This window comes from Mytilus galloprovincialis, chromosome 10, assembly GCF_965363235.1.
Source record: "Mytilus galloprovincialis chromosome 10, xbMytGall1.hap1.1, whole genome shotgun sequence".
Classification (NCBI taxonomy): Eukaryota; Metazoa; Mollusca; class Bivalvia; order Mytilida; family Mytilidae; genus Mytilus; species Mytilus galloprovincialis.
The window spans coordinates 78,879,480-78,900,360 of record NC_134847.1 but is presented as its reverse complement, the minus strand read 5'-3'; the positions used below and the strand labels follow the sequence as shown (position 1 = coordinate 78,900,360).

At 32.7% G+C, this 20,881-nt stretch overlaps 1 protein-coding gene across 1 annotated transcript; it reads left to right on the top strand.

Moving 5' to 3' along the window:
- The first annotated feature begins 2,548 nt into the window (after positions 1-2,548).
- LOC143048481 (toll-like receptor 4) lies at positions 2,549-6,165 on the top strand. Its single transcript, XM_076222169.1, has one exon. It carries the CDS (start codon positions 2,840-2,842, stop codon positions 4,958-4,960), a length of 2,121 nt encoding a protein of 706 aa, XP_076078284.1. The 5' UTR covers positions 2,549-2,839; the 3' UTR covers positions 4,961-6,165.
- Positions 6,166-20,881: the final 14,716 nt, after the last annotated feature.

The window sequence follows — 20,881 nt, the reverse complement described above, 5'->3', positions numbered from 1 at the left end:
ATTGTCGCTGTTTTGCTGAGTGTGAATTCGCATTACTATAAGACGTGTTACGGTACTTGTCAATCCCAAATTCATGTATTTAGTTTAAATGTTTAATGTTATATTTGTAATTCTCATCGGATTTTGTCAAATGTGTTGACGTCTTTTCTAATATATTTATGTGTTATCGAAAGAAAAAATAATCACCGCCTTCATTTATTAGATTTATTTTTTGTCAACGTAATCTGTACGAAAATTAACGTTTCAAGTTGGATTCATAACAAACTGGACATATATATACTATAGTTAATTGCTATTAATAAGTATTGTAATATGCATTGTGTTTAAATGCAATATCAGTATTTAGTTCTATTATAATCTTTAATCAATCCTAATTCTATGTTACTTTTGAGATATAGTTTGTCATATGTGACGTCATTTTTCTGCTGTTTCAGAAATTTCATAAATTCAAATGTGACGTATTTTTTGTGCCTTTTCGCCATTGTATGTGACGTCCTTTTTATGATTTACTGCGTTGAGGCCTGGACTGAGTCGGGTGTGTCTATTCTGTGTTGGTCTTTGCATTATGTATTCGTGTTTGATTTCTGTAATGAGTTAATACTTCAGTTTCATTATGTATATCTGTTATATTCATTTGCTAAAATTTACTGTTTGCAATAGTATTAATTGTTCTAAATAATAAGGATGTTCTTATCCCAAGCATAAAAACATAGCCGTATTTGACACAACCTTTTTCAACTTTTGATCTTCAGTGCTGTACAACTTTGTACTTTTTTTCACTTTCGATCTTTTATATCTGGGCGTCACTGGTGAGTCTCATGTGGACGAGGTGCGTTTTTTGCGTATTGAATTTTAATCCTGATGTTTTTTGTTATCCATTAATCATGTGTTTCTTTGTTTAATACGTTCTCCTATTTATTTGTATTGTAGTCCTGTAATATTATGTTGTCATTTCAATGTTATATTTAACATAGCCATTAAAGTGCGAGGTTTGGCATGCCACAAATCAGGTTCAACCCACCATTTTTCCTTTTAAAATGTCCTGTACCAAGTCAGGAATATGGCCATTGTTATATTATTGTTCGTTTCTGTGTGTGTTACATTTTAACGTTGCGTCGTTTGTTTTCTCTTATTTTTGAGTGTAATTTCACATTGCGATAAGACGTGTCATCGTACTTGTCTATCCCAAATTCATGTATTTGGTTTTGATGTTATATTTGTTATTCTCGTGGGATTTTGTCTGATGCTTAGTCCGTTTCTGTGTGTGTTACATTTTAGTGTTGTGTCGTGGTTTTTTTTTATATTTAATGCGTTTCCCTCGGTTTTAGTTAGTTACCCCGATTTTGTTTTTTGTCCATGGATTTATGAGTTTTGAACAGCGGTATACTACTGTTGCCTTTAACTATATATATCTCCGAATTGATACAATATTCCCGTGCTTGCATTTCTTATCATGATTTTCTTGATAGAGGGTTGCTGCTCAAAGGAAGCTATTAAACTAAGAGTTCCAAATGGGGAAGTTGAAATCAACCCTTCGTAAATTTTACGGACGCCATCACGAGTTGGTTGACCGTTATCGAATAACCGTTACACAAATTATATCGGATATTTCCTAACGTCGTTACTACAGCCCCCTTCCCTTTCATGAATGTTATCTACCGAATTAGACTATTTACCATTTGTTATCACATAAGCCACAAGACGGGTGCCACATATGGAGCAGGATCTGCTTATCCTTCCGGAGCACCTGAGATCACCCCTAGTTTTTGGTGGGGTTGGTGTTGCTTATTCTTTAATTTTTATATGTTGTGTCATGTGTACTATTGTTTGTCTGTTTGTCTTTTTTTTTTAAATTTTAAGCCATGGCGTTGTCAGTTTATTTGAGATTGATGCGTTTGACTGTCCTTTTGGTATCTTTCGTCCCTCTGTTATACCAGTATGATTCAATTTATTCAAATTAAGTAAAACATTCAGAATGATTTATTTACTTGTGACTGAATAATTCGACCTCATTGAATCCGTATTCATGTCAGCTAACATATAATCCTTAACTAGAGATGGTTATTTTAATCACTGGTCATGCTAGGTTATTTATAGGGAAGGATGTTAACATTGAAATGGGAAACAAAGGGAAGTCATTTCATTGACTGAGTCGATCCACAAAAAATCATTCTTATACAGGTAATAACGATAATTACGACATATTTGTAAGCCAAGGCCGTCTAAATTAAATTACACACAAAGCGAAGCTACGTATTTGCGAGCCTATACCCTTCAAATTGTTTATTTCAAGGATTTTATAACTTGAATAAATATTTTACCGGATTATGAATCAAATACGAGATTTTGAATCAAATCAATGAGCAAGTATTTGACAGGTAGTGCCGCGTTAACCAATACGAAAAGAGTTGTTACAAAATTTAATGTTCTTTTTGGTTTATCTGAAGGATTTTGATGAACTGTAATTATAATAAGGTTTGTAAAGATCTTTTATTTGTTTAGTATTTACATCAAAAATTATATCAATACTTATATTTTTGCAGCTAAAGGTAATAGCAATGAAACGAAATGCAACGTTCAAAACACCATTGTTGATTGTTGCAATTTAGCTTTCACCACAATACCCAGGCACCTACCAGTAATTGCGACTAATCTGGACTTAAGTAGAAACAGCATCAAAATAGTCAAAGGCTTTACCTTTCAGTTTTTGCGATACCTCACCGACCTTAATTTGGAAAGAAATGGTATACAGTTAATCGAGATAAATGCTTTTCATGGGTTACATCGTCTTCGGAGTCTACATCTCAGATCCAATTTTATAAAATTATTTCCCGACGACATGTTCGACAGACTGAATGGTTTGCAAGAGTTGTCAATTGACGGCAATAAACTACAATACTTACAAGATAATAAAATAACAAAAATATTAAACATGTTAAAAATCATGTCATTGAGGAAATTTTCGTTTGACATATATCCAAGTTTCAAATTTCCCAGTGAATGGGATACGTTAGGTAAGTTGACAGATTTGGGGATTTACGCTAGGTCAGCAAAAGTCCAATTCAACAAGGCAATGTTCGCTCATGTTAACGTGATGTCAATAATGTCTCTGTCCATAGATATTGTGCCGTTCATATCGGAAGATTTTTTCGAACATTTTCCTAAATTAGATTCATTAAAACTTTCGATAGGTAGTGATTTACCTAAAAATCCAATAGACCAAGTATTCAAATCTTTTGGAGTTTTCAATGGAAGAAACATGACAAATATTGAAATAATGATCAGCAGATTTGATAATGGGTTTAATTTAAATCATCGGAGAATGAAGTATTTATGGTCAATTTGTTTGAAACGACTAACTTTGAGTGACTTATATATTAGACACATATCTATATATGCGCTGCAAGTATTTTCTGTTCGAAGTACATGTCTTGAGTACCTGGAAATTTCCGATAATTCTATCATGGACGAAGGAGGTACTTTCATTACACTTATTCAGAACTTTAAAAATTTGAAAGTTTTTAAATATATAAGTAATTGGCGTCGTTCGCGAGGTAAACGCTCGCCACCATCAAGATTTTTTAGATATAAATTCATGTTGCCAAAAACTCTTAAAGAGCTGTATATAGAAGACAACATTGCGACCGATATGACCAATGTTGAAATTATAAACGGTCATAATCTTCGTGTGTTAAGCTTGAGGGACAATGTCATCTGGTCATGTAAAGGTGGCTTTACAGGAACTATACATGTAGAGTATTTTGATATGTCTGGATGGACATGCAAAAAGCTTTCATTTAAATTATTATATGGTTTTCCAAATTTGAAAGCGTTGAAAGCAATTGGGTCACGTCTAGGCCCTGGATTTGTCAACACTGCTGGAGCTGGGTCTTTTTTAAGTAAGAATCTGAGATTGCAAGATATTAATCTTTCGTCCAATATGATAAACAGTATACCAGATGGACTATTTGTGCGGCGGTTTCAGCAGTTATTATCAGTTAACATGTCGTATAACAACCTCACAATATTTCCTAAATTTCATGCAAACATCAAAACATTAAAAATAATTGATTTGACATTTAACAGTATAACACATCTCAAAAACAAAGACATTAAACAAATTGAAAAGCTCGGAGAAGTTGACATATTCCTGAAAGGAAATCCCTTTCAATGTTCCTGTAAGACATTACAGTTTTTAAAGTTTTTAGGTCAATCCAAACGAGTACCGGATTTCTTAGATCTGACATGTGTAACTGAAAAGGCTTCTAGAAGGTTTATGTCTGAAGTTATTTCCAACCTTAGGACATTTGAGATTTCCTGCAAAATGAAATTCTGGTTGCCGTTTGCCGTGTCTATAACTTCCGTTATCGTACTTGCCATAACAATAACCGTCGTATTCTTTCGATATACATATGTTGTTGAGTACTTTGTTTTGCGATTTAAAATGAAAATGAGAAATTACAAAGAATTGAGGCAGCAGTATGCGTATGATGCTTTTATATCATACAGTCATGCAGATCCAGAATGGGTTAAAGATTTCTATGATATGGTAAATAGTATGGGCCTCGAATTATGTCTGGACGCCAAGGACTTTATTGCTGGTAACAGTATAGCAGAAAATGTGATCAATGCAATCGATTCCAGAAGAAAGGTTATATTTATTATAACTCGTAATTTTCTAAAGAGTACTTGGGGTTCGTATGAAATGGAAATGACCCGTATGCATGCTTTTCAGAAGGGAAGAGAAGACATGGTGATTGTTGTTGTAAAGGATGAGATAAAGATTACAGATATGCCGGAAATATTGAAGAGAATGTGGTCTAAAATTACATGTATCCAATGGCCAAACGATAACAACCTGCCATACAATACGGAGGAAATATTTTATGAAAAGATTAAAATGTCTCTAAAAAAGAAGGAAGAAAGTACTTTACTGTTTTCTAGAAATTCAGTTGTATAGAGCGTTTTTCGTCATTTCCTAACAATACTTGCGAAACATTTCTTTGGTGAGTAGCAAATTCTGTTTATATAGATGTGATAAAAACAATAATACAAGAGAGTGCGGAAAGTGGACAAACGCAGGCTTAAACTTGTTTATAGATGTAGTTGTATTCTACTTTGAAGTTTATCACACGGTTTAGATGTTGTCTTACAGTTTACTTGAATGCTCTTTAGCGTCTTCCAATGTTGTATTTATATCAATTGTGCTATAAATCGTTTCTGTTTTTTGCACGGTCAAAATTTTATCATAATTGTTCTCGTGATTGATATTGCATAAACATGTGTTTTAATATTTGTTTGATTGTCGTTTGTCATTTGTGTATATTAGTATCAGAGATGTATCAAAGCTAACTGAACATATATAGGTAAATATGGATTGATAATTGTCTCATTGACAATCATACCAGATCTTCTTATATCTAAATAAGTACAGCATAATGTGAGGGCAAACTAATAATAGCGTATGCTATGCTTAATTGATAAGTGGTTTTAAAGTATGTCATTGGCAGTTCTTGTTTTATCTTCCCGTAATAAATGGAAATGGTATTTAAATGTGCATATTAATATGATTACTTGTTACCTTACGCTTTTTATAGAGCAACTCATTCGTTATTAAAAAATGTTCAGTTTAAGATTGCTTGTAGGATTCTACCATTGTAGACGCTAGAAACTGGAGAACAATGTTCACAATTTTTGGAAATGTAATTTTGTATAAAATTGTTTGTTATCCATTATATGTTGATTAAATATTATGACAGTTTCTAACGTTTCAATGCATAAAAGTAATTTTGTGTGTGTCAAAGTATAATATTAACACTAATGCATGTAAACACATGCTCTGGCTATTCAACTTATATATATACATATGTTAAAATATTGCCCACAAAATAAAGCATGGCTGGTAAGACTTCTGAAATATATGTGTGTAGTTGGGATTTAGTTTAACTAGATTTATACATTACAACAACATTACTTACTGTTTGATGTTAATTTCAAAAGGCATTATAAATGTTTTTGGGGTGTTTACGGATGGGGTTTTATTGAACTATATTAAGTTTGGCATTTAAATGTATTAATATCGAAGATGCTTACAGTAACGTTGAATCGATGTTCATCACATCAACTTCTATGTTCCGGACCATATGAGTATTTGGACAATTTAGTTTTTTTTTTCAAATATGTATTCGAAACGTTTCAATTATACAATAAAAACAATGATGGTAACACGAACTTGTCTTTTGATTGAGTTAAGCAGTTTCAATTGATATTTTACAGGATGTCTCCCTATGTTGTGAGGTTACACTATTGTTTCAGGTAAGGTTGAAAAATGGTTTCTATTTAAACGTTGTAACCATTTCATTTGTTTGTACCTGTCTTTAGTCAGAAACGTGATGCTCAGTGGTAGTCAAAAATGTCTGTACCAAGGCAGGATTATGACAGTTGTTTTGTATGCGTATGTCTGCTTTTTCCTTTGATATGTCCATTTGATAAGGGAATTTTGGATTGGACTTTCCTTTTTTGTTATTTTTCGTTTTAAATCATGAATTGGTGTGATAAAAATTAAAACATGTAATATTGATGTTTACTTCGCCTCTCGGTTTTTATACACCCCTGCTCTTTTAAATGTTGACCTTCAACGATCTTGATGAAGAAAAACCCTGGTTGACTATCAATGCAGATGAATACAACTTATAAAGCGATATTTTTGTACTTTTAATCAAGGAAATTGAAGTAAAATGAATCAAGTTCATTTTAAAGGCTCATATTACAATTGAGTCATACGATATTATTTTTTAAAATGTAAGAGTATCAATGCTAGTTGAAATGGAGAAACCCCGTTAAAAAGTATACCGATAAATTGCAAGTGGTGTATACATTTTAGAAACAAGGAAGAACACAACTAGGCTCAACAATAAAACCAGGTATCCCTTTTAATAGTATTAACAGTATTTTATAAAAACATGACATACTATACGTTACATGTTTTCTATGTGTGTTTGTGTTTACTTATGAAGCAGTTCATATCGTTAATGTGTTTCTTTTCGTTTTGCTTTGTGAACTGAATTTGTTTCAGTTTAATCGATTTATGATTTTTGAAAAGTGCATACTACTGCTGCCTTTATTAATGATAAACTTAAGAGTTACCCAATGCTAGTTTTCCACTTCTATATATCATATTACTTATGATGGTAATCACTTCTGATCTGTGACATATGTGTCCAAAAGTTGCTATCCTCCATGAGCTGTTAAGTAACATGTTGGAACATAAATTGTGAGAAAAGTCAATGTGAACCTCTTTTCATTATTCAGTTTCCGAAAATTGATATCAGTTAACTATTTGTCATAGTTCCGTATGATTTGTTTTCTCACAGAACCTGTCATGTGAATGCATGCATGCAGTGACAGTTCATATTTCTCATACAAGCCCGACATTCTGACAGGTTCGTCATTCCTAGGAACTATGAATACATTACAGGGTAGTCTATTTAATATAAGATAAGCATCACTTATGTTGTCGTACTATGAACAATACAATAATTTATTTTGTAGAGGAACAATCAAACTCATAAATCGAAAATGAACTGACAACATCATGACTTACAATGAAAAAGACAAACATACAAATAATAGTACACAAGAAACAACACAGAAAACTAAAGACCTTACCACCAAATCACTGTTATTAACCTGTAAACGTTGTTAAATTTCGTGGCATTTTGTCCAAGATTAAGGTGGTCTTGTGGACAGTTTTGTTTTTTATAATAATATGTCTTTTGATTGAGTTAGGCAAATTCGAATGATATGTTATATTTTTTCTTTTAATGTTACACTATTGTTTCGGTGTGAAGGTTAGGGTGAAGGTTGGCGATTATCAAAACGTTTAAACCCGCTGCATGTGTTTGCACCTATTATTAGTCAGGAACCTGATGTTCAGTGTTTGTTTTTGTTGATGTGTTTCTTTTTTTTTCGATTTTTATAAGGATTAAACCGTTGGTTTTCCTGTCTGAATGGTTTAACACTTACCATTTTGGAGTCCTTTATGGCTTGCTGTACGATGTGAGCCAAGGCTCCGTGCTGAAAATCTTACTTTAACCTTTAATGTTTTACTTTCACAATTGTTACTTGAGTGAGAATTGTCTACTTGGAACTCATACCACATCGTTTTATATCTATATAGTATTACGCCCATACATAGGCGCTGAGACAATACACGTGTATTTCATCAATTTTTATATCTGAGCGTCACTGGTGAGTCTTGCGTGGACGAGGCGCGTTTTTGGCGTATTGAATTTTAAACCTGATGCCTTTTGCTATCTATTAATAATGTGTGTCTTTGTCTAATACGTTCTCCTATTTACTTGTATTGTAGTCCTGTAATATCATGTTGTCATTTCAATGTTATATTTAACATTGCCATTAAAGTGCGAGGTTTGGCATGCCACAAAACCAGGTTCAGTCCACCATTTTTATCTTTAAAAATATCCTGTACCAAGTCCGGAAAATGGCCATCGTTATATTATAGTTCGTTTCTGTGTGTGTAACATTTTAACGTTGTGTTTCCGTTGTGTCGTTTGTTTTCTCTTAGATTTGAGTGTGAATTCACATTACTATAAGACGTGTCACGGTACTTTTCTATCCCAAATTCATGTATTTGGTTTTGATGTTATAATTGTTATTCTCATCGGATTTTGTTTAATGCTTCGTCCGCTTCTATGTGTGTTACATGTTAATGTTGTGTCGTTGTTCTCCTCTTATATTTAATGCGTTTCCCTCGGTTTTAGTTTGTTACCCCGATTTTGTTTTTTGAACAGCGGTATACTACTGTTGCCTTTATTTATCTATATCTTCATCATTGAAAAACGCTTAAAAATACCGATTTCATGTTTTTAATACACACGATAATGTATATCAAATTACATACCTATTTTTTACTTTTACCACACATAATATACATATTGAAATTATCTTTTCTATTTCTGGTGAGAATTTTAATCTAAAGTTTAACATTTTAAATAATCGTGACTTTCCTACTATATGATCAATGTTCTTATTACCTGTGTACACTGTGTCTAAACCACACCGGCAAAAATTGTTCGGACTCGATGGTATTTAATATTCGGCGCAATGACTGAACATCAATAGACAGAAGAATGACTGCACATCCTTATTTTCTTCTTTTTTTATGATATCGAAGAATATATATACATATACAAATATTTTCTATAGTGAGATGCAATATTTTCTACAACCGTTCTATATTAATGGAGAAATAAGTAAAAATGCACGTCAAAATGACGAATTGAGTGAACCTTGCCTCGAAATGGTTTAATTTCTCGGTAAATTGTTCACATTGTACGGAAAGAAAGGTACAAAATAAGTACTTTACAAGTAAAATCACAAAAATATCGAACACCAAGGAAAACTTTAAATGGAGAGTCCCACAAAACCAGATTCAACCCACCATTTTTTCTTTACAAAATGCCCTGTACCAAGTTAGGAATATGGCTATTGTTATATCATAGTTCGTTTCTGTGTGTGTTACCTTTTAACGTTGTGTTCCGTTTTCGTGTGTGTTACCTTTTAACGTTGTGTTTCATTTTCGTGTGTGTTACCTTTTAACGTTGTGTTTCGTTTCTGTGTGTGTTTCCTTTTAACGTTGTGTTTCTTTTGTGTCGTTTATTCTCTTATTTTTTAGTGTGAATTCACATTATTATACGACGTGTCAAGGTACTTTTCTAACCCAAATTCATGTATTTATTTTTGATGTTATATTTGTTATTCTCATCAGATTTTGTCTAATGCTTAGTTCGTGTCTGTGTGTGTTACATATCAAAAATGTTGTGTCGTTTTTCTCCTCTTATATTTAATGCGTTTCCCTTGGTTTTTGTTTGTAACCCGAATTCGGTTTTTTTTTTCTATCGATTTATGAGTTTTGAACAGCTGTATACTACTGTTGCCTTATCAAATGGCCGAATCAAAACCTCAAAAACATCTATCGAATGGATAGCAACTGTCATATTCCTAAACCTCTCGAATATAAAGAATTGCCGACTATACGATAGGGTTTTATCTATTTCTTGAAGGCCGTACGAATGCTGATAATTACTGACATCCAATTTATTTGAACTTCGGGTGATAGTTGTTAAATTGACAATCATGCCTCATCTCCTTATTTATATATCAACTAAGATGACCTATTAATATTATTCTAATAACAAATGACATAATTTGACAGCGGTATACACCTGTTGCCTGTATTTATAATTTACCTTACAAGTTTGTGATAGATGTAAGAATTATTTCTTTGTCAGATTTCTACTTCTTTTTATTATCTTTCTAATCACTTCTAACCTTTGACATATCTGTCCGAAATAACAGCTACATGTAACCTCAAATATCTGTTGCTAAAATGTGGTAACAGTAGGTCATATAAAGGGTTACTGTGAACCTGTGTTCATCATTCAGTTCTAGAAATTGGTAAAAGATAGTATTTTTCGTAGTTATGTATGCTTGTTTTCACTTGCAATGTGAATTTGTTGGGTTATCTTTTGACAGCTAAGTCGTGCATTTTCTGCAGAGATATACATCCTCTACCAATTGCCCGAAAATACGCGTTTAGATAAACACCTCGCTGCCGTTTAACGAAACAATTTATGTTTCAACTGCCTCGGTACACATCACATAAATGAAATGACGGACACATTCGTTCAGCAGTTGTGAGAACTAAAAACGGACTTACAAATAGACCAATTGTAAAGTTATATCCGCTTGCAATCCGTATAGAGAGTCAAAACACGTACATGGAACAAACAAGAAATAACAACCCGACTAAGGAAGACTATGTTGCAGAACGACAGTAATCCACGCGAGCAGCAGCTAAATGTGCGAAAGAGAACATTTAACATTTGATGGACTTTCAAAGTAAAGTAATAGATCATATTTGTTTGAAATGGGTTACGCCATGATATGGACTGTTCATGTTTTGCGATTTTGTTTTAATAACTACGTTTGTCCAACTGTGAAAGAACTGATAATTAATTATATTGTATTTCAATTTTCTTTTCAACATAAAGTATCTCATTTTAAGGCCCCGAAAATGTCGGGAAGACCGCGGGACCGGCAACATGTTGGCCTCACATGCTCAACAGGCCACCCATGTTCTTTGTTTTTAGGTACTATAAATATATTACAAGATAATATTTCAACAATGATTGAAAATGAGCATACGCTCATACATTGATAAAGGAAGATGTGGTGAGCATACGCTCATCCATTGTGGTGTGCATACGCTCATACATTTTCTGTTTGATAGCCAGCGTATTTTTCACCAATTTACTGTTATCAAATGAATATCGTTCATTTTGTAACGCCATCAGTGTATATGCAAAAAGGATATTGCCTTCTTACTCTCTCTGCCGTGGTATTTGCCAAAAAATACTCTATTTGACTGGACGCTAGTAATGTCACGGTCATCAAGGCTTTTTTTTAACGTTAACATTCGGTGTAATCAAACAGATATAGCATGCTCTTGAGGAGTATTTGCAAAAAATACCAGTCTTGAGAATGAGTTTCCCTCGCCTTACGGCTCGCGAAATTTATCATTCTCTCAACTGGTATGTTCGCAAATACTCCTCCTTAACCTGAAATATCTGTTCAAAACAGTACTCAGCTGTGTTTGATAATACACGCGTATCATAAAGTACTAGTTTATGTAGGAAAATACACCGTATTAGTACTCATTTATCTTTAATAATACACACGTACCAGAACTCATTTAACTTTGATAATACATACGCATCAGTACTTATTTAACTTTGCTAATACACGTGTATCAGTACCCATTTATCTTTGACTTTGACATGTTAAGCTTTTACGTTATTCGTGAATGTGTTCGAAGAAAAACGTTTAAGACGCATAAAGATTTGAAATAGTAAATTTAGTTATAGTACATATTTTTTGCAAATGATGTAAGCTTGGGTTTTGTCTTCTGCGGATTAACGTGGTGTTTTATTCTAATGTTTACGAGAACAGGGTATGCTGAGTTAAGCCTATTTCAACTGATTTTTATAGTTCGTTCTTATGTTGAACTGTTATACCACTGTCCCAGGTTAGAGGGATGGTTTGGATCCCGCTAACATGTTTAACCCCGCCACACTATTTATGTATGTGTCTGTCCCAATTTAGGAGCCTGTAATTCAGTGGTTGTCGTTTGTTTATGTGTCACATATTTGTTTTTCGTTCATTCTTTTATATAAATAAGACCGTTAGTTTTCTCGTTTGAATTGTTTTACATTGTCATATCGGGGCCTTTTATAGCTGACAGTTGTCTCATTGGCAATCATACCACATCTTCTTTTTATATGAAACTTAGGATGGAGTACTGAAGCTTTTGGTTAGAAATGTTAATGTGCTACTAAGCTTTCTGTATTAGTTGATAAAGTATGTTATCCTGCAGGCAGAAATAAGATTAGATTATTGGGATCTTATTTCCTACGTGTCCTGCTCTTAGTTTTCCCAAGTCGTCTGAAAAGCCGCGCGTTTCGTCTACATAACACTAATCAATGACGCTCAGATCAAAATAGTTATAAAGCCAAGCAGGTATAAAGTTGAAAACCATTTAGGACCCAAAATTCGAAAAAGTTGTTACAAATACGTATAAGGTAATTGATGTCTGGGATAAGACAATCCTCAGTATATATCAGTTGACAGTAAGAACTATTTCACTTTGTAGAATGTGCTGAACATTCGAGATTTCAAATTGGTGAATTCTAACAAGATTGACCTCCTATGTGGTTTCAAATAGCACCCTTAGCTTGTTAAGATGATGTAGATTTCTGAAATTTTCTTTGGGATCACTTAATCATGCGACGAATGACCGTTCATTATGTACGGTGAAGTCCTAATCTCCAGTCGAAAAAAAATATTTACACATAGAATTTTTACTTTTACCTAAAAAGAGGACTGATCTTTGTCGCAACATGAAAACGTCCGTTGCTTATTCGACACAAGAATGCTTCATATTACGTCACCCTGTTCCGTTGTCTACGACGATAGCATCGTGTTGCGTAATGTTTGTTTTACATAATTTTATACTGAATTTAAAATATCTGAAATAGACTGATTTGTAGTTCTTGTTTTATCATAGAGATGATCGTATTGTATTGAAGCTTATCTTTCGTAAAACTTGGGTTTTTTTTAGCTTCAAACTGAGTCGACTGGGTCGTTTTATAAAGGGGGTGTGACGGGGGACAGCCAATGTTGAGCATCGCTGCGTTTATGCTATTAGTAGAATTACTACGATTACACTGGTTGGCGATATCTAGGACATCATATCATTATAAAAAACGACCACTAGATACGAATGTTATCGACGTAAAAGTTTACACAAGTATCGATCAAGATATCTTCATAGAACTATGCTGTTTAAGTTTTGCGTATTATTGAAGTCGGTACAATGACCTATATGTGTTAATTTTTTTATGTCATTTGGACTGGTGTGGGGGTTTGTCTCATTAGAAATAATACATCGTCTTCTTCTTTAAATAAAAAAAGCAAGCATCGACACTACTGTTATTCAAGGGATAAATAACTACATTCTTTTTAAAAAATAATAGCAAAGCTCTTATTTAACCTTCAATTTATCAATTGCTTTTTTTTTGTTTAAATTATTTACATTTAGGAAGCTGAATTATTCATGTGTATTTTTAACACTCCGATTACAATAATACGATATCAGTAAATTGCACGTACATATAAAACGTCATATAAATGCGGAAGATACCTGTCCAGTAGTTTTTGAAAACGCATTTAAAGGTACATATAAAAAAGTTTGGTGTACATCATATTCATCAGGGAGTGAAATAATCTTACTATACAATAGAAGTAGGAAAATCAGTTGAATCAGCAATTCAATACGAAATGACATAACATACGTAGCAAGTTAATTGTAGATTTAAGTAAAGAATATAAGCCTTATACCTTACTATAAAACATTGTTTAACACTTCAAAAAAAGGTAAAAATTGCAAACAAATAACATTTTTTTCTTAAGATTTCTTTCTTCAAGTAAATTAATTGTTTTATTAATAAACTTTATTAGCATTATCCTTCATGTTGACATCTTTCTAAAGTAGTAAAGCCGTACATTGAACTATAATGGTTTACTTTTATAAATTGTTATTTGGATGGAGAGTTATCTCATTGGCACTCATACCACATCTTTCTATATCTAGTTACACATAAACAATAGACAAAATTAATTAAAGTTGAAAGTCAAAAAACATCATTGCTTCATATGTACATTTGGATAGAGAGTTGTCTCATTGGCACTCATACCACATCTTCCTATACCTATGAAGACACAGCGTATTGGTTTCAGTAAATTTGCGTTCAGCAAGGAAAACGTAATATATTTTTCCCGTTAATACCTTGACATGCGTTTTGAGTCTCAAAATGACAAAAGACGATGAAGGAAGACTATGAAAGTATATTCTAAATGCAAAAATGTCTTTATAAGTTAATGTGTTGTTTCAAACTTTTGATTAAAATCAAACGTGTATTCCAATATATTCGATTTCAGTGTGGATTACAAAGACGATATGGTTATAGCAGCTTATAATGACAAGTTGTATAACGTAGTCAACTGCTATGACTCTCTTATTTCTGCTGAGATTTATTTCCCATTAGGTTAATGGTAAAAATATATAGTGAAGTCTGTACGGTTGATATCGAGGGAAAATATGCACTATACACAATATAGGTTTTCTCAAATTGATGCCTTTAACTGCTTTCATCAACCTCATTTAAGCGTGGTGGATAGCTGTCTCATTGTCAGGCATACCCTATTTCTATATTTTTATATAGAGGAAATGAGTTTGTACTTTTTAATGATAACAAATACAGGTTATCTAGTGTACATTAGGAAATTCGAGCCGTTGCCTACTGGTCAAGTGTTCGAACAAAATTTATTAAAGTACTATGTTTTAACATTAATATTAAAAGTATCCTATTAAAATAATATGAAACTTCAAATTAAAAAAAAAGGATGCATGTGTTTTCTATTTTTAAATGGCTAGGTATTTGTTATCAAACTTATACGTTTGTCTGACAAAATTTTTTAGCTTGACGAAATTGAGAAAACATTTACTTTTTTTAAATTGTTGGCTTCCAACCAACAATAAGCCCGCGTTTTCTCCGTATTCAGTTACTACAGTTTTACCTTACTCGTAAAATCCGGTGATCGCAATACCCAAGTGCAGTGGGGAAAACACAACTTGCAGACAGGGTCAACAAACGTAAATATTGCTCAGTCATCGAAATAAACAATATATTATTGTTAAACACATGCTTACCTCAATATCCACTCTTCTTTGCTGATTGTTTACAAATGGTACAGTCGGTAAACGTCGGCTACAAAATACGACCTTTAATAAGCTGCCATATCATCACATCAACACTAAGCGAGTGAAATATTTATTTGACGATAAGACGATATGATGCGTAAAAAAGGATAGTATCGTGCAAAGTTATAAGTTTATGTTATATGCATACATTGGTTCAAGAATTGGATTCACTTTATTTTCCAAAAGTCACTACTTTCGTATGACTTAAGAACGCATCAGTGTGCATTCCTGATGGTAACGATTACAGTTTACGGATAATATGTGTTTAAAAGTATTATTTTATGTCTCTTTTGAATAAAACTTTTTTATACTATTTACCTGCATATTGGCACATACAAATTTGTTTTATCTAAGCGCAAAGGAAATATCATTTGGCTCAATAAAATTAACGGTACCAATTGTCTTGCACCATATGCTCAAATGAACTTCCATTTGGCGCAAAAGTATCCGATATCCATCGCCGTTTGTTGCTGTATATTCCTATTCAAAGCAATACTATCAGATTTACAACGTTAAAGCATAAAAACTATTGAATCGTTTAGTTTATGAAGCAAGTACCCGATTTGATCAGGATTAGGTTTAGATTGTTAATCAAATTCTTGATGATATATTTTGTCCAAGGAACAAAATATGCCTTGCACACCAACACTTGGTAAAACATCTACTTTATTTTATCTTTATTACTATAAGATAATATTTTTTGTTTTGATCCTTGTATTGTGGCATGACATGACAGGCGTTAGAAGCATTATGTTTTTCGTTCTAACTGTAGCTGGAAATGATGTAAGGACAAATAAGAGCCACACCATAGGGCCATGTTCATATCAAAAGACGGACTAGGATTTCTCTGATAGAAAAAGAACTACCTAAAAGCTACAAAGACAAAAGTTACAACAAGCAACAACCCAAAACAGGAGAAAAATGGCTGTGAAAGAAGTATTGGCAGTGTTAAAATCCTATTCAAAGTTATTTTTTTTTGTCAAGTAACTATTTTGATGAGTTACAAATATTGTATTGAAGGTGACTTTCATACAAGTGAGAGGTTTATCTAACTTGTATTGAATGCGACTGTAAACAAGTGAAATATTTAGCTAGCTATCAAACCAGGTTTAAGCCACCATTTTCTACCTAGGAAAATGCCTGTACCAAATCAGGAATATGACAGTTGTTATCCAATCGTTTAATGTGTTTCAGCTTTTGATTTTGTCATTTGATAATAAGGGAATTTACGTTTTAAATCGTCCTCGGAGTTCAGTTTTTTTGTGATTTTACTTTTTTGATAAAGTGTTTATGTGCAATTGTCATTGATTCGTTCATAGATACAAAATTTGATTAGGAAGTTTGGCTGTACCTGCACAAAACTTATCTTTAACGGATAGCAAATCTTAATTTTGAATGAAGTTGTTTCCAAAGCCCAGAAATTGAGATACGTTCTGGGTAAATGTTTTCCTAAAGGTTACCAGTTCAGACTGTAATTCAAGTCAGGAAAATGGCAGTTAATATCTTAGAGTTTGTTGCTGTGTTTGTTGCATTGTCTTTTGTTTTTTGTTGCATTTCAGTGTTTTTGTTGTTTCGTTGTTTTCCTCTTGTGGTTGATGTGTTTATTTGGTGTTGGTTTGTAGCCCCCTTTGTTTTGGTGTTTTGTCGTTGGTCATGTCTGTTCTATTTGCTTTGTTAAAATTAGGGTCTTTAGGTTTCTGAATTTTATTGTTAATTTACGGGCTTTTCACACCGATCATTTTCTGAGTGTTTCTTATATTTGAATCGTACGGTTGTAAAAAAAAATGCTTACATCCACTTCATTTCAAAATTTCGTTTCTTTTGTTACATTTAATTTTCTGCATTACGAACAAAACTTTCTACTCGATTATTTGTCCAGTAATATTTTTGTCACGTTCGAATATTTGACAAGTCAAACACATCCAGTGTTAGTGTTTCTAATTCAGTCAAATGTGTCTTAGGTTTTATAAGCATGAATACAAATAGGCAAATGTATAAACAATTAAAACAAACTCCAACGTTACAAACACACAGAAACAAAACACAAACGTTTTCAAAGGGTGTTGCATAATGACATGATAAAAGTTTATTAAAAAGATAAGAGTTTAGTATGAGGAAACGGACATAGGTTTTGGATTATAAAATTATTAGTGTTAGTTATATCTCTTTACAGCGCTCATAGTAGAATAATAACCTGTATCAAGAATAATTAAGCGTTCATCACATCTATCACAATTCGTTTGCTTTGTTATAATTCTTTCACGGGGTGTTAAATGTAGATCTAATTTCTATGCTATAACTTTTTTTAAATCTAACATGTACAATTGAAAACAACAACAATATTAAACGTAATTCAATCATACACGATGAACAATGCATGCATGGTGTCCTTTTGAATTTAGGAAATAATCGAGGATAACACTGTCTACCTATAAAACACAGATTCTAAATACACACAAGGAAGCAATTTGATATGTAACATACATCAGTCTGCATACAAAACAGTGATCTAAGTGTCTGTTTACTGAAATAATCTCAAACACTTGAAGAAAGAAGAACCATGCAAATTACTAAAATAATACTCCTTTGGATCGTAACAGACTTACAAGAAGGTAAGTTATTTCATTTGTTTCATTCAAACTGTATTATTACGATATTTCCATTGGAAATTCAGTCGGTCATTGGTGACTGTTTAAGGTTATACCATAGACATAGAAAGGTGGGATTATATTTAAGGAGAAAGGAACTAATTTTGATGCACTTTTTAACTGATATATGCGATGTTTTAATAGTTTACAAAACACTCACACTTACATTCTGATTATCTTGCTTGGTCATTAAAATAACACAATGTGTCTGTATTGTTGATTATGCAATGTTTGGTAATTGTCTTTGCATTTTCATGGTTAAATATATTTTTATTTATTTAAGGGTTATTATATGTGACTTACAAACAGTGGCTAGCAGTTATTGTTTTACGATATATACTAGTGCAGATTGAATGTTTACAAATGCTCTATGTTCTTCATTGATCCATATCATAGGTTTTGGGTTCTTAAAGGTGCACTAGCTACGAGATATGTAAAACAAATAAAGTATGATGTTTTGGTTCAATCATTTATAAAAGACTAATAGGGAAATAATATTTTGCTTTAGCAGCCAGTATGGTTTAATTTTGTCAAATTAAGCTAAAACATTGATGATGAATTATTTACTTGCGAGTGAATAATTCGAGCTCATTGAATCCGTATTCATGTGAACTTCAATGTAACCCCTTAGCTAGAGATGGTTAACTCGTGCATTGTTCGTGGTAGGTTATTTATAGGGAAAGAATGTCAACATCGAAAAGTGAAACAAAGGTAAATCATTTGATGGACTGATTCGATCCACACAAAAATCATTCTTATACAGATAATAACGACGATAAGACATATTTTTAATCTATAATATGAAATTAAACACACCTAGAAAAATCCAATTACACGAGTTTGCTTCTCCTTATTTCTACATTTATGTTTATATCGCTTATATGAATCGGAGGTGTTATATTCAGAGGTCAACTCAGTAGTTTATTAGAAGCTGTTACATTTAAATTACACACGAAACGAAGCTACACATTATCTAGCCCATGCCCTTTAATTTGTCTATTTAGATTTTATAACTTGAATAAATGTTTTACGGGGTTATAAATTCAAATATGAGAATTTGAGTCAAATCGGTGAACAAGTATTTGACAAGAAGTGCCGCTTTAACCGATACGAAAAGAGTTGTTTCTAATGTTCATTTTTGGTTTATCTGAGGGATTTTGATAAATTGTTATTTGAATAAGCTGGTTTGTAAAGATCTTTTATTCAACTGGTTTTGACATCACAAATTATATTAATACTTATATTTTTTTCAACTAAAGGTTATAGCAATGAAACGAAATGCAACGTTCAAAGCACCATTGTTAATTGCTGCAATTTAGCCTTGACCACAATACCAAGACACCTACCAGTAAACGCGACTTATCTGGACTTATTTAAAAACAGCATCAGAATAGTCCCAGGCTTTACCTTTCAGACTTTGCGATACCTCACCCACCTTCATTTGGAAAGAAATGGCATACAGGTAATCGAGAAAAATGCTTTCCATGGATTACATCGTCTACGAAGTCTTCATCTCAGCTTCAATTCTATAAAATTATTTCCCGCTGGCACGTTCGACAGACTGAATGGTTTACAAGAGTTGTCGATTGATAACAATAAACTACAATACTTACAAGATAATGAAATAACAAAAATATTAAACATGTTAAAGATCATGTCATTGAGGAAATTTTCGTTTGACATATATCCAAATTTCAAATTTCCCAGTCAATGGGGTACGTTAAGTGAGTTGACAGATTTGGGGATTTTCGCTAGGTCAGCAAAAGTGCAATTTAACAACGCAATGTTCGCTCATGTTAACTTACTGAAAATAATGTCTCTGTCCATAGATGTTGTACCGTTCATATCGGAAGATTTTTTCGAACATTTTCCTAAATTAGATTCAATAACACTTTCGATAGGTACTGACCTACCTAAAAATCCAATAGACCAAGTATTCAAATCTTTTGGAGTTTTCCGAGGAAGAAACCTGACGAGCATTGAAATAAATACAGGGAGATTTGATAATGGGTTTACTTTAAATTACAAGAGAATGAAGTATTTATGGTCAATTTGTTTAAAACGACTGACATTGAATAATCTATACATTAAAGATGTACTTATATATGCTATGCAAGAATTTTCTATCAAAAGCACATGTCTCGAGTACCTGGAATTTTCTGAAAATACCATCTTTGACCGAGGAGCTTCTGTAATTGCAGTTATGAATAACTTAAAAAATTTGAAAGTTTTGAAAATTACAAGAAATTGGCGTAATTCGAAAAGTAAACGCTCACAACAATCAAGCTTATTTAGTTTCGTGCTTCCGAAAACTCTTGAAGAATTGTATGTAGAACATAACATGGGTGGTGATATGTCCGATGTTGAAGTTATAAACGGTTTAAATCTACGTGTGCTAAGCTTGAAGGACAATGAAATGTGGTCATGCATTGGAACTTTTACAGGAATTACAAATGTGGAGTATTTTGACATGTCTGGATGGAGATGCGAAAAGCTGTCAATAAATTTGCTATATGGTTTTCCAAATTTAAAGACATTGAAAGCCAGTGGGTCACATCTAGGAAAAGGATTTGTAAACCTTGCTGGAGCTGGGTCTTTCTTGAGTAAGAATCTGAGATTAAAAGATATTAATCTTTCGTTTAATAAAATAAACAGTATACCAGATGGACTACTTCTGCGCCGGTTTGAGCAGTTATCATCAGTAAACATGTCATATAACAATCTCAAAATATTTCCTAAGTTTCATGCAAGTATCAAAACATTAAAAATAATTGATTTGACCTTTAACAGTATTACACGGTTCAATGATGAAGACATTGAACACATTGAA